The sequence below is a fragment of the Manacus candei genome, unplaced genomic scaffold (genome assembly GCF_025592945.1).
Source record: "Manacus candei isolate 608988 ecotype Guabito, Panama unplaced genomic scaffold, ASM2559294v1 h1tg000063l, whole genome shotgun sequence".
NCBI classification, from domain to species: domain Eukaryota; kingdom Metazoa; phylum Chordata; class Aves; order Passeriformes; family Pipridae; genus Manacus; species Manacus candei.
The window spans coordinates 1,274,625-1,289,786 of NW_026138111.1; the positions used below are offsets into that span (position 1 = coordinate 1,274,625).

The window sequence follows — 15,162 nt, forward strand, 5'->3', positions numbered from 1 at the left end:
TGAGTTTAAACCTGCATAAAGGCACAAGCATGTCCCAAACAACCCCTCAGTGTGCCTGCCCCACTTAGCCAAGCCAGGATCAGGAGGGTGGCACACTTTTATTACAGGGGCTGCTAATTTGAATTAATTTTATTATATCTTATTTCTACATGACCATTCCAAGTGCATGGGGAGGGGAGCAGAGGGAGAGTCCCTCTGATTTCTGCCAACACCACTGCTGAGACAGTGTGACAGTGTGGAGAGGCTCTGTGCCACTGTGTTCTACCTCAGTGCAATCAAGGTCCAACACAATTATCCAATCCAGCCATGAGCCTCTGATCCTAGCGCTGTTCCTTCAGTGACCTGTCCCCACTGCACAGTGCTTGCTCCCTAAGCCTTCCTCCCACCTGAGTAGCACTTTGCACCTTGTATAAACAAGAATGGTAACCCCAGAAAGCAGCATCTTCTCTGATAAAGCAGGTCAATATTTACTGAAGAACTCACTAGTTTCAATACAGCTTTCTTTCGGTGCTCATTTGCTGCCTTTATTTCCCTGGCATGTCGCTTCTGGGCTTTTCTCCTCGCTGCTAATATGGCACAAGGGTCCACTCCAGTCTGTCATGAGAAGAAAGCACAATCCGAGGAGATTCAGCTTGTTAGGATGACATTGCAGTATCAACTAGCACCGAATTAATCACTGTCGTAAATTTAAAACACAAGCCTGCATTGTTCAGCTTCCCTTGGAAGGAGTAAGAGCAGTATAAAGAAGGAATAATCTTAGCAAGCACTGTGTTAACAAGACGAGGGAGAGATGCATCTCATTCTTTTCTTGAAATCAGAGAGTGCTGTGTTGCAACCGAATGCTGATTTGAGTGCAGAGAGCGAAGGGGAGAGAAGTGCATTTGGGCAGTAATCACTAATATCTCTTGTTTTGTGAGGGTCAGCACCACCCACCTGTTTTGCATAAGACTCATCATGGGAGCTACAGAAAAATTTTTCATAAGTTAGTACAGGTACAATTGCGAGTGGGTCAGGCAGTTCTGCCATTGCCATTCCCACCCACCCAAACCACTGGTTAGACAGAGATGAGGCATACTCTGTATGCAAGTAATTTGTTCCCCATGAGAGTCATTAAATGCCCACAGTATTCCATGCTCTTACACTCCGGTAAAGTTAGTCACTGAACAAGGAAGCTTTTATTCCCATTTTGCTTTCAGTTCAGCAACTAATTTCCTTCTGAAAAAAAAGATTTGACCAGTTTGTGCTCTGCAAACACCAGACTTTCCATTCATGAACAGTCAGTATTAAGCTACACTTTGTTTATTCCCTCCCACCATGTTGTTGCCTCCTAAGATAATTTGTATTTGGCTGGAGGGTCACCTTCTCATATATCACTGATCACCAGGGGCCACAGGCTGAGAAACGTTGTGCTAGGGGCTACACAAAGGGATCTGAGTGTGTTTCAGAAGCCAGTTTGAATTTTCAAGACACAGACATTAAAGAATTTGTTTTACTCACCTTTTTCTTCAGCGCACTTGCATATGACTCACTATTAGCAAAATAAAGTGATGTATTAGCTTGAAATATTTTTATTCCAGGATATTCTTTAACCTAAGGAAAATATTGGATGGGCACAGTTAAATATAAGAAAAGGACCTGTGTGATCACAAGACACACAAACATGCAGCAGAGTAACAGCCAACCCTGAATGTCTCTCAGCATATGTTAAATAAAGAAGGTTGGCATTGTTGCAAGCAAAGCGAACCAAAAGATCAGAACCTCCCCCTTTCCCAGTGTAATACTGCACACAGTTAATGCCTGGTAACATTTCTCCTTCTTTATAACAACCATATGTACAGCCATAAAAAGGAATTAAATATCTGCAGTTCTCTGATGTTGCTATCCTGCAGCTGGTATTACCGTGAGCAAATCATGCAGATCTTTTAGCCTCCCTTTCTAAGGCATAATGACTTACTTCCCTCTTTCTCTCTCTTTCTTTCCTGACTCCTCAGGTACCAAGAAAACAACCTTTCAAATCTTTAGTTTTAACCAGACCTTCAGACAGGTCATACTTTAAATGCAGTCATCTCCAAAGGAGCTGAACTCTGACATTTTACATGCAAATGACCCAGCCAGCAGCAGAGCCAGCCTGCCATATGCTGCCAACCCCATTCTTTACCCAGGAGGAGGAAATGCTGACTGTATTCAGTGTAAGTGAAAAGGAGTCTCCTCTCCTTTACAAACAGCTATAAACATGCCCAATATACTTCTGCTTTGCATCATATTTAAAGCAGAACTGCTGGTGAGAGAATGTTCAGATTATAGCATCATCTTTTCACACAGGCTTTTACAGACTGGTTCCATAGTAAAGGGGATGTACAGCCTTCATAGCAGTATCTCTGAGAACATGGCAGAGAGTGCAGAAAATTGTTTTTTCTGTTTGTGAATAAATAGAGCACGTTTATATCCATTACACTGACAAAATGTAATGTTTTCACCAACTTTTGGTTGAACAAGATGACATTTATAAGAAGTTAAGTGCATGGTGAGCAGTTGTTCCATTAATTATGCATATTTAATGAGCAAGGGATGAGTGGAGGCAGGGTGATGGTGTTTTGAACAGTCTGTGCAATTCTGAAGAACATACAAGTTTGGATCCTGTGTTCCATGGATTCCATGCAATACGGACACACAGGTAAAGAAGGTGGTCTGGTATGCACTTATCTACATAGCAGGTTTAAGCAGTGGTATTCCTATAAACCTTACCATTTTGAACAAGCTAGTACGATGCAACTAGTAAAAAAACAGTTTTTACTACTAAAACCAAATTCATCATTTTTCACTTCAACACAGGTGAATACTTGGCAGACAGCATTGTATGTGCAGTGTGGCAGGGCTAATTGCCACAGCTACTTTTTGCAGCAAATTGCCACAGCTGCCTTTGCTCCACCACATTAAACTCCTCAATGCAGAAGAACACACTCCTACCTCTTCGTACTCTTCCACATCACAGTAGATGTCAGTGTCAGGAATCTGACCAAGGATTCTGTATTGAGGACTAGAGAGAAATGGAGACAAATATTTCAGTATTATCAACTATAAAGAGGAAAAGTGAGTGTTTGATACTGATTAAAACTTATTTTAAATGGTTGTTGAGCAGGGCCTGTCGGGTACAAGAGTATCTAAACACGGTCAAATGCAGTCACCAGTTTATGCCAGAACACACTAAGAAGGAAGTTTGCTTCTGTCAGTGCAAAAACGGTTTTTAAACTTAGCACTGTAATGCTGTCATTTGTTGAAAAGCAAAGTACATTACTGTTTGCAAGAACAAAACTGTATAGAGATGGCAAAAAAATAATCTTATTCTGCAGAGTTAAAAATCTCACAATTTGCTTTCATTCCAATGCAGACCAAAACTAAGACTTTTATAGAGTTTCCACCTAGATGTCCCAGACCTTGAGCCCAGAAGCCTCACATGACAGTCCAATTCACACATGCAAGAAATCATTTCACTGTAGACCTGGAAAGCTTCACAGTAAAAGCTTTGTCACTTTCAATGGGGAGAAGTGACTTGAAAAACTACAAGAACAGGCACAGTTTTTTTAATAAATTAGAACTTTCTTATAAAATACCTAAATATTCATCTACTGATAACTGGACACAACTTCTGCTTGTCTATGACAAGTAGTGCACACAAAACATAATCATGTACTGAAATTGGCAGCAAGCAGATTTAAATTTTCAAACTCTAAGCATAAAAAAAAATAAACAAGAAGATTAACCAGTATAAGAAATCAAAAATCTTCTGTTTATTACTGAGAGTGCAAGTTCATGCCCTCTAGAAATTTTGTTCTCAGAAAAAGAAAATATGAACCCTGGATCAGAGCCAAAGTACATGACCTACATTAGGAAGTAAATTCTACACTGCATGAAGTTGAAGAGGGGGGAATGGACTTCTGTTTATCGGCACCCCTTAAACAAACAAAAGCACACAGAAGATCAGCAAACACTAATTTTGATAAAGAAGAAATCTGACCTTTGTGTTCTGTAAATAACGGTTATCATTGCAAACGTTACTGCAGTAAGCAAACCATAGTCTAGTCCCAGGAAAAGAGAAGCCACAAAAGCTACCACCCAGATGGCCTAAAACAAAGAGAAGGTCTGAATTATTATGCATCCTTTCCTGTTAACAACAAAAACAATAGCATAATCCAGCCTCAAAACCCATGTATCACTTGTGTTCAGGAATAGGCTACAGTGTAATCCATCATGAGAGCAGACTGGAATTGCCTTAACCTTTCAGAAGGGCATAAAGGCTCAAGGTGCTCCAAAGTAACATCTGACAAACTGTCATATTAATGCCTTAACTCCTGTTCTCCAAGGAATCCCATGCTACCATCAGACTCCAAATACCTCAGGATTAAAAAAATAAATATTCAAGGCCCACAAGTAGTGTCTCACTTAGTTCCATCAGTCCAGGAGAAAAATGCCACCAAAATGTTCCCTCCAATGCACTCTTAATTCTGTCCCACTCCAGCCAGGTTTTTGGTTCATCTTAAAAGATGGCAAACACCCTCAAGTAGTTTTCTTTGTTACTCTGTTTTTCAGATTCTTCTCAGACATTCCCACAGCCTTCAGTGCAGTTCCTATAGCAACACTGCCAGAGCTTTGCTTTTACTGCAACCAAACTACTTCTGACCTGAGTTACAAGATTGTTGAACAACAAAAATATTCTTGTCTGCAACAGATCACTCTCCCAGGGTACTTACAGCATCATGTCTTAATGTCATCTGCAATGCAACACCAATTTGTAACTCCTTGATAAGTTTCTACCCTGTTTTGGGAGTAGCAACAAATGCAATGTAGTGGAATATAGGCACTGAGCCGTGCATTACTCACCAGTTCAATCTTACTGGTTCTCCAGAAGTGTGTGACATCTCCAAACTGTTTAAACATTCCTTTCAGGTTCACCATGACAATTGCTGCCAGCACTGTCTAAGAACAATACACAAATGCAATTTTCAGAAGCAAAATAAACCCAATGACAAATAAGAACTTCAAAGTATCACAAATAACTGTATTTCTATGCTTTGTACAACTGATATAAGTCCACTGAACAGAAGTTCTATTTAAAAACCCATAACTTTTCAAGCAGTTCAGTGGACATATGCTTTTACTGCAGTTGCAGAAATGGTAAACTAGTTCAGTACAGTTTGATTTACTCTTTCCCAGCAAAACAAATCACATATGCCTATGTTCCATGCTGCTACACTTATAGTGCCTGAAGCAGTAGACTGTAATCTCAGTTTCAAGTTTCTCTACAATATACTGAAACAACTCCTGCAACAGTCACATAGGTGTAACTCAAGGTCCAACTTCTATAAAAAGAAAACAGGAATTGTGTACCATCCTTTGCACGTCACCAGAAACAAATTTTTTTTTAAAAGTCAGATTATACTTATTCACATAAATATATTTTTATACAAACAAGTACAAGTACAGCAAAACCAACTCATTATGCTGAACCCAGCACCAACCCTCTACTGGCCAAGCTATTACTTGAAAGTTTTTAACATCAATCCAGAACTCCTAAGCTGCAATCAAATGTGGTCAGCAGGACCAGAGCAGTGACCATCCCCCTGTACGTGGCACTGGTGAGGCTGCACCTCAAATTCTGTGTTGAGTTTTGGGCCCCTCACTACAATAAAGACATTGAGATGCTGGAGCGTGGCCACAGAACGGCAGTGGAGCTGGTGAAGAGTCTGGAGCACAAGTCTGATGAGGAGCAACTCAGGGAGCTGGGGGTGTTTAGCCTGGAGAAAAGAAGGCTCAGGAGTGGTTTTATCGCTCTCTACAACTACCTGAAAGGAAGGTGTAGCAAGGTGAACTCTTTTCCCAAGTAAAAACTGACAGGATGAGAGGTTTAGACTGGATAAAAATTCTTCATGGAAACGGTTGTCAAGCATTGGAATAGGCTACCAAGGAAGTGGTTGAGCCACCATCCCTGAAGGTATTTAAAAGACATGTAGATATGGCACTTGGGGACATGATTCAGTGGTGGACTTGGCAGTTCTGGGTTAACAGCTGGACTCAATGATCTTAAAGGTCTTTTCCAACCTAAACAATTTTAAAGGGGAATTGCTTGTAGGTATCATCTTTATGTTCTAAAGACAGAGTCCAGGGTATCCAATATTAAAAAAAACCAACAAAAAGCATGCTGGATCTTTCAAAACATTATTTATTTCTAGGTCAACTTACAGCAAAAATGCATACAAAATTTAAAGGCTCTGGATCACGTGCTAACTATGTTGCTTATTAACCCTCCTAAAATCTCTAGTTTAAGCAATACTCATGGGACTCTGTTCACTGACAATGCAATGCCTAACATGCAAAACACCCTTACCTGTGGAAGAGGTTCAAAGAGGTATCCAACAGCCACAAGTACCAACAGAACCATAACTGAAGAGAGAGCACCTGCAATCTGAACAAAAGAAGCCAGAAATTATTTATAAGTGCCCTTAAGGGGCAATATTACTGATTAGCTATCCCTTGTGCTTTCAATAAGGCTAGCTGTTCAAATGACTTTTGATTCTCCCTCTCAGTTCACAGATTTTAGCTGTTTCTAGCTTTCTATCTTGGCCAAGTCTGGATTTGAAACAGGGGAAACTCCAGTTATTTATTCTGGCCCAGGCAGAGAAACACGGTTATCTAGCTAAGCTTCAGGCTTTAGTTTTGGAGCTCCAGAAAGAAAACTTTGTTTTGCACAAAATTTGGGTTTACATACCTGAGTTCTTCCACCGGTGCTTTCCTGAACAAGACTCCGAGACATTGAACAGGTGACTGAAAAGGTTTGGAAAAACGACCCCACAGAATTGCATATTCCCAAGGCAATAAGTTCCTGTGTTAAACAATAGAGCAAAAAGAACTCAGAGGCAGTCATACCTTGCAGCTGTACACAGCTGGAGCTATCCATACATATTAACAACCACATCTTATTTACAGTGCTTTCTAGCATCTTCATTGTTGAGAATAAGCAACCTAATTGCACCTTATACTTGTGGTTCTCACACATGCAGAAGTTGATGCATGTTAAATCATCTGTTAAATAAAGTCTCTGATGAAATATGGGAGACATTTTCCATCTCTAAATGTTACAGGAATGAATCAGTCTGAAAACGAAAATGAATGACAGCATTGCTTGGTTTAAGGATTCTTTCAACATGGGGAGAATTTGAATTTTAACCCTGAATATACATGGAAAATGGTTTCTCATGCAAAAACTATTCTTTGCTTCCCACTCTAAACTATGTGTTTAAAAACCACAAGCAGCCTTGCCTATGTTTCCATGGATGGTAATCCACTGCTCTACATGAAGAAATCCCAACGTGTGTCCACTGCTTCATCAGGAAGATCCCACACAAGAACTACTACCATAAGTAAGATCAGAGCTCCATCTGCCTCAGCACTGTGTTTCTGATGTCTAAGAAATGATTTGCTTGTAACAAAGCCTCCCCAGGCTACTCTGCCTCTTATTATTTGTGACTGGTTTGTGTCGTACATTTTCAATAGTTCTCAATGAGTTTTCCTCTTTGCATTTGAAAATCCTTTTTTTGATTCATTTAAACACTTTGCATGCACTGCATACTGTGACAAGGAGTTCTACAGTTTAACACCCAGGAGAAGCAGCATCTGGCACCTCCTGAGGAAAAGATCTAGATGTTTAACTCAGGTCAGTGATGATTAACATAAATAGAGCAGATTCCATTCATGCAACCACAGATTTGTCCTCTTCTCTCTTTGGGTAACAGAGAACAAGGACATTAAGGATGAGATGCGTCTGATCAGATGTAGAACTCTGCAGGTAAAAGTCATTTAAAGTCCATTTACTCTCAGAGGAAGACAGTAATTTTGAGAAGGGGGAAGAGCTGATCTGTGCTGCATCAGATGCATGCTCTAGGAAATGTTACAAGGGAGACTCTTTGTCTCCCTTGACACTACAATGGTATTGATCAATAATCCAACTGCAATATTTATTCTAAATTGCACAGAAAGGACAGAGTAGGTGAGGATGAGATATCATTTTAGATTTAAGGAGTCCCTAAATATAGTCCTTGTTATTCAAACCATGATCAGAATGCTAAGTAGTGGACAGGGCCAATTGTTGCCCCAGAAAATAAGTCACTCATTTGGAATGGATAGGAATAAGAAGAAACTATAAAACTTCATTGGAATTTCTAAACCTTAGACAATAGTTCTTTGACACATAAGGCTCTGTATTTATCACATGGGAACTCCATGCTTTGCTCTGTTACAGACAGCAGAGAAAATGTCCAACAGGACAGTGAAGTCAAGTAATGTCTGTCTCAACAATTAATATTCATGCACATGTCCAAGTGTAACAGAAGCAACTTTCCCAAAATGAAGCTAAAAGTGAAACGAGTTATTTAAACACAGTCAGAAGAACTTAAAATAATTACTGGCCTTTAAATGTGTAGGCCAAAAGCCTGACCCAATTCCACTATTAAAAAAAAAAACAAAACATTTTTGCCATTATCCCACTCTACTTCGACTATGTCACAAAGGTGCCACTGAGAATTCTCAGCAAAGCAACCTCACTGCTTTTACCTGATTCCCATCAATGGTGTAACCATGTTTAAGGGCAAAGATCTTGGCCATTGATACAGCCATTGAAAATCCAACTATTGCTATTGCTAGTGCATCCACAAATATTGCTGGGATGAGCTGAATCTCAGGAACTGCTGGTGCACGTAACCTTGGAGATGAAATAAATAATTAGAAGTTAATATAATAAAAGCTACATGTAATACAGAAAAGGTATAGTTTTGATAAGAATGTATCATCCCTACCCTTGAGGAATATTCCCAACAACATCAACTTTGTATGACTTATTCAGATTCATTCCAGCTGAAACTCCTGTGCCAATAATGACCTAAAAATCCACAAACACATGTAAACATTGTCTAAAGAGAAGTAAAGCCACCTGAAGAAATATAAACGTTAGCTGATTATGAGTAATACATACAAGGGATTACATTTATTTGTCAATCAGTTTTTTAAGAGTTAGAGGCTAAAAAAGCAGATAAAAAGGAGGAATCATCACAATTTTCCATCCATCACATCCAACTCATCCTGATTTTATAAAGTTTTTTTTGGAAACAGTTAAATGGAACAGGCTATGGTATGATCTGAATCACTCAAATTCCCCTTGCCTGAGCCAAGCTCAGGCAGATTAGCATTTTGGAAAAATTAAATGCAAGGACATTCATGCCTGTGTGCACTGCCTTATTTTTATGTGCACAGCCTGCTATCTATAAAGAGAACTGATGCACCAGCAGAGAAAGGAACAGGTCTAATATCACTTTGTGACTGCCTTACTATCAAGCAATACTCTATTACACCACCTCTCTCTTGTCTCACCAGCATCACTTTTCTTTGTGTCTTCAGTTATTCCCTTTCTTGACTCCATTTTGTGCAGGTTGTTTGAGAGCTCTAGGAACTAATTATCCAAGAACTAATTTTTAAATCCAATCCCTTTTAAAGGTGAATGGTTGTCTGAGATGTAGGCTTTATGTGTATTAAGTGGTTTGCTTTATCCATGTATTTTAAGAACAGTTGTTTGAAACAGAATCAGTGCTGCAGTCAGTTACCAGCCTCAGAAGTAGGGAAAGGAAGGTTAAGTAGTAAGTCCTGCTGGTTCCTGTTCTTCTTTCTACTAGTGCATTTCAAAAAGTGAGCAAGCCCTGCAGAACCTCTGAACAGGCATCTGGAAGCACCTTCCTTCAGGAGGGGTTTCTGAGCTCTTGGACTCCAAGTGGGAAATGCTTCTCAGAGGTCTGTCTTGTAGAGACCCATTCAGGTGCCCAAACTCCTGGATAGAGAAGGTTTTACAACAAACATATCTACCCATTGCCATAGAGGACTGTGGGTATTTAAACTGCTTTTCAATTCTTCTTTGGGACTTTATGCCAACCATCTGGCCACGCCAGTCCTTAATTTTAAGAATATCCAAACCTTTGACTGGATCAAGGCTCAAACGAATTATGTTCCACAGAAGTTACTCCCAAGCTCAGTAAGATATGATAGAACATGAGATAGTTTCCACAGCTTTAGAAAAGCTATACAATTTAGCCATAGAAGTTCACAACTGGCTTACCACAATGATCTCCATGGGAATAGGAACCGGGAGCTTCTTCTTAAACCGGTCATTGATTTCCTTGCCAATCAGCAACAGAACAATGCACGTTGATCCAACAATCAAGGCAGCAATATTGGTCATTGTTATATTTGAAAGCACAGCAGCTATGCTCTGCAACACAACAGAAGCATCATAATTATTCTTAAGGAAATATAATCTTCATGGAAGTTTGCCACAAATGAGCAAATTACACAGTACTTTTTGCTTTGGTTTTATTCTGCATTTATAACCACAATGAACCAGTGCCTCACCAAAATTCCCATTGTTCCCACAAGACACAGAAGACCAGAGTATCTCAGTGAGAGAGATGTACTTGCAATCATTTACATCAGTCTTTTTGCCCCCCCAGAGGGGGCAAAAATTTGGAGAAAAAACTATAAAAGGGGAAAAAGTCTCAATCATGCCTCTTATCCTCAACATTTTCACACATATTTCACATTGGCAGCTACCTGAAACCAATAAATGCAAACTCCTTTTAATACCTTAAAATATTCTTTGGCAAGTCACATCTACTTAGAGCTGCATAAACTGTTCTAAAACAATAAAGCTGCTGATACAACCACTGAGGTTACCATAACAATATGATTAAATAACAGTGATCCTGCAACACTGCTGAACTGGCCATTATTCCAAATACATTTTAATTGAAAACACTATTAAAAGGATGTTAGAAAAGAAGGCTTGCTGGTACACTCAAGTTGCTAGAGGGTAAATGATTCCCCATACCAATCACTCCTCCTTCTTCTCCTGCATTAAAACAAACAAATAAACAAACAAATAAACAACCTCTGAAGAAGTCTTTGAAAGAAGATGAACATACTCTTCTTTAAGCAGATGGAAAATCACAGCAGCTGTCAGGATATTATACATTCAAGATGTCCTGGTAGCATACGTCTTAAATGTAAATCTTTCCTCCTATTTGTTTGGCAATTAGTATGTCTGGTTCTCAGATAAGTGAACTAAACAGCAAATTTTGGAATTAATCATTAATGCAGACTTGTTTCCAGAAGGTTTGTTATATCTGCACAAACATACCAAAAGATTTCCACAAAGTATTTTCTATAGCCTAAACGTAGTGGAAATCCTAAAGCTTCATTATTACTCAGCCATCAGTCTGCTCAAAGGCTTAGGTTTTCACAGACATCTCAGATCTTCCCTTTTCTTCCATTCAGGAGTGGAAAGGTTCTGAGAATCATATTTCCTAGCTCTGCAAAACACGCCTGGTCTACAGTGAAGCACTTCAGTAGCACATTTTCCCCCAGTGTACAGGAGACTTACTTCAATGAACAATATCTGTTCATATCATAAAACTACATTCAGCAGAATCCTAAAATCTGCCCATCTCAGATCGTGCTGATCTATGAAGTCACACTTGAGTTGCACTTTCAGATATTCACATATTGCTGTGGCACTTAAAGACTTCACAACCAGTTTTCAATACTGAAGCATTATTCTACTTAGTGGCAATATAATAAAAAAAAACAGGAACAAGCTTAAGTACTAGATCCAGACAAAGCAGAATTTGCATGTTTAGTAAATGAAGATACTCACATATACAACTGAGAGGGGTCCACTATATCTGCTAGTCTTGATGCCAAGGAAATATTTTAATTGAGAAGTAAAGACATGAACTGCAGCTGCAGTAGTAAATCCTCGCACCAGAGGCTCCGTTAGATAGATGGCCACAAATCCAAATCGAAGGAAACCTAAACACAACTAATGCAGAAGAGAAGTATTAGCCATGTGACTCCCATGTAGCCTGAACATCAACCCAAATATAGCACACAGGGCACAAGACACCACTTCTTTCCTCAATGCCCAAGCCAGATCAGGCAAACCTGAACTTTTCTAAAGCCACAGTTCTGTAAGCGGCCATCAATGCACAGAATCTTCCATGCCACTGGTAGGTGCAATGTGGGAAATGAGTAAACATATGTATTTGTTTATGGACAAACATATGTGCATTTATGGACAGATTAGAGAACATGAGGTTAAGTTTTTCTGATGAGATAGGAAAAAAAGAAAGGGGAGAGGATCCCGTATTTTCCCAGTCCAGCAAGGTGCCAAAGACCTGCCTCCAATGTATCCCTCCCCATTCCTGTTGAGGCAGCCTGTGCTCCACACGGGGCAGTGCAGAAGCACGAGTCTATTGACAGGGGATCCACCATGACCCAGTAGTAGCAGCAGCACCTGAACTTGCCCTTACAGCAAACTGTGAGCACGTACCTGGATAATTCCTGAAAGAAAGGCGAGAGTCACGGCTACCTGCACCCTTCTGGCATCCCTAGCATCTGTAACATTAGTAGAATTAAAATCCAGAGAAATCATTTCATCAGGCACTTCTCTCACAGCAACACCACCAACCATCATACTAACCACAGCAAAGGTGCCTGAAATAAGAGGGAGAGGAAAATAATTAGCTAAAATCCTGGCAATTTCTTTTTTCTAAGGAGTGGTTCTTATTAAGAGATGTGTGGAATTAAACTAAAATAGAATTTTCTATCTAAATAATGTTCTTTTTAGTCTCCAAATCTGCTCCAGTACTTAGCACCATTAAGGCTAGTTAGATGGTGAATACACACCTCTGCAGTAAGTAAATACCATCATTTTTTTTCCCATCTCAGTTTCTATTATGCAAATTAAAGATTCATCCTGGCCATACAGACAACTGATTGCAGTGATGAAATTATAGGTCAGGAGCTCACATTTCTAGATCTAATCTGATAAAAGATGTTCTTACATTCCTTTCCAATTGGAGCAGATAAATTAACAATAAAAAGCACTGCTTATGTTTGACACATTTGTGTTTCTCCTATTTGCCCTAATTTAAATTTATGGAAAATAACTACACTTTGTATTTCTCCAATTTTATTTTTTACAACTTTATTAAACACATACACACAGACAGACTTTCAGTTATCCATACAGATATACCTATTGATATGTGCTTGGATGTTCCAAAAAAGGTATATAGAAAAACAGGATAAAATGAAGAATATAGGCCAAACACTGGGGGAACGGCTGCCAGCAAAGCATAGGCTAAACCTAGAAAACAGACACAAACATGTATGTTAAGCAAACAACATAAAGAAACCATCTGAAGCAAAGGGATTTAAGCCTACAATAACTGAACTCAATAGGAAATCTAGTGACTTGTCACAGGTTTAAAAAAACATGAGGTCTTGCAGGGAATATTCTTTAATGTGCATAATACTCTAGGGCAGTGCCTAGAAACATGATGGGCTGAGTCAGGAAACCAAAGTCCCTAATTACAGGCACTGCAGGTGTGAGTGTTTGCGTGTACATCTGTGCACCTGGGCACTCACTGTTTCGCCTTTGTGGGAGAAAGTACTTCTTAACAGCCAACAAACAATTTTTGTTGCTTTTGTTTTCATCTGCCAAAGACTGTGATTAGAAACACTCAAATCCCCATAACCACATGTTTGATTTTGTCCTCTTTTTCTGATCAGACATGATGCTCATGGTAACCTATAACCGATTAAACACTTCCCTCCTCCCTCACCACAGAATGACTGGGATGACATAACAGTTTCCACAAAACATACTTCAAAATGTAAAACCATTTCTGTCAATCTGTAAGGTCATAGAGGTTATACAGCCTGGTACCCTGGTACCCCTGACAAAAATGAAGTCCTTTTTGTCATTAAGCCCTGCCCAGTTCCATGCAGTGGAAGTTCAATCCACACTGTTCCTATTTGCAGGGAGGACTGGCAAGTACAGTAACGGAACAACAGCTCTAAGGGACACCAGGGAAGGGACACTTTCCATGGTGTTCCCCCCTCTGTGTGACTCGTGGGACAAGGCTCACAAGCACCATGTGATATGACATGTAACTGTCCCAAGCAGTTCCAGCAAAATCCATAGTTCTACAAGCTTGTGTTAATGAGAATTAAGACACCACAACAGAACAAATGGGCTTCAAGGAGAAAACCTTGTGTCCTGGCTTGGCCTGGTTCTTCTGCACCTTCACAAATGCAGGCTGGTAAGACCTGAGGAAGTTGTGTGCTCTTACCACACTTGGACAGACTAGTACACATTAGCACCAAAAGGCTCAATGGCCCAGTACAATTACAAAAGGAAGCAAAGGTTCACCCACCATGGAAAGCCAGTGATACCCATAAACACCTCTCCCTATTAATTTAAATTGGGAGACAAAGCATCAGGTTACAACAAAAGAACTAAACTAGGAAGGGATCTTCTGTCAAGATCCTTTGTGCAGGGATCCACATGCTCTTGTTCTATAACTCATAGACAGGGCCTTGCTCATGCCCTAAGAAATGTCTCAGTCCTAGCCAAGAGTTCATATTCCTACTAGAACTGGACTGGGGGTACCATTTATTGTCTTGCAGCAATGAGCTTTTCATTATGTACTTCTGAAACTCATCCCACATTTGTTCTCTGCCCCTCATGACAACAGTATCATCAAAACAGTCTGTACTGTAACAGCCTGGCCTTTAACATGATGCTGAACTTAACAGCAAAAGTGACCAGATCTGAAAATCAGTGGTCTCAAAACTGGGAGGGTGGGTCCATGTGCAGTTCCTGATATGAATACTTTTTTATTCCTTTTCTTTCATTTATATTGGCATTTTTAAAGGCTGTCAGTGCCAAGGAACTAAAAAAGATATTGACTTGATAAGAGTCAGGCTTAAACACCGTGGTCACTGTAGTTCTGTCTGGAATAATTCCCAGTATTCTTTGAATTCATGTTTGCTTTAATTACATCCATTCCAGAAAAATAAAAGTTCGACTTTTGTCTTTTTAGAAAGGGAAAGATTAGGAGCAGTTTAAGGGCATGTTTGCAGTCATCAAATGAATAATGTTTACTTTAAAACAGAGTCACAAAATTAAGTATAAAGTTCACTGCTGACCACTTAAATTTTAGTGTCCTTATCTGGTCCTAAATTCTGTTTCAGTATTCAACTGGTAATGTTTGTGTCTAGTAG

The 15,162-nt window shown here is 39.6% G+C and overlaps 1 protein-coding gene across 11 annotated transcripts in view; it reads right to left on the bottom strand.

Annotated features, from left to right (window-relative positions):
• Positions 1 to 15,162, bottom strand: part of SLC26A5 (solute carrier family 26 member 5) — a 33,324-nt gene that overhangs the window by 3,315 nt on the left and 14,847 nt on the right. For 7 of the 11 annotated variants that reach the window (XM_051805074.1, XM_051805073.1, XM_051805070.1 and 4 more), the window contains 13 exons: positions 13,130 to 13,240; positions 12,422 to 12,585; positions 11,747 to 11,911; positions 10,154 to 10,306; positions 8,847 to 8,929; positions 8,605 to 8,752; positions 6,764 to 6,877; positions 6,383 to 6,460; positions 4,879 to 4,974; positions 4,016 to 4,122; positions 2,968 to 3,037; positions 1,498 to 1,590; positions 472 to 594 (listed from right to left, as the gene is read on the bottom strand). In XM_051805074.1, the coding sequence (XP_051661034.1) occupies positions 472 to 594; positions 1,498 to 1,590; positions 2,968 to 3,037; positions 4,016 to 4,122; positions 4,879 to 4,974; positions 6,383 to 6,460; positions 6,764 to 6,877; positions 8,605 to 8,752; positions 8,847 to 8,929; positions 10,154 to 10,306; positions 11,747 to 11,911; positions 12,422 to 12,585; positions 13,130 to 13,240 (1,505 nt within the window). Of the gene's footprint in view, positions 1 to 471; positions 595 to 1,497; positions 1,591 to 2,967; positions 3,038 to 4,015; positions 4,123 to 4,878; positions 4,975 to 6,382; positions 6,461 to 6,763; positions 6,878 to 8,604; positions 8,753 to 8,846; positions 8,930 to 10,153; positions 10,307 to 11,746; positions 11,912 to 12,421; positions 12,586 to 13,129; positions 13,241 to 15,162 lie in introns of those variants that run through there. The other 4 variants (XM_051805071.1, XR_007907383.1, XR_007907385.1 and 1 more) reach the window with 4 other exon arrangements.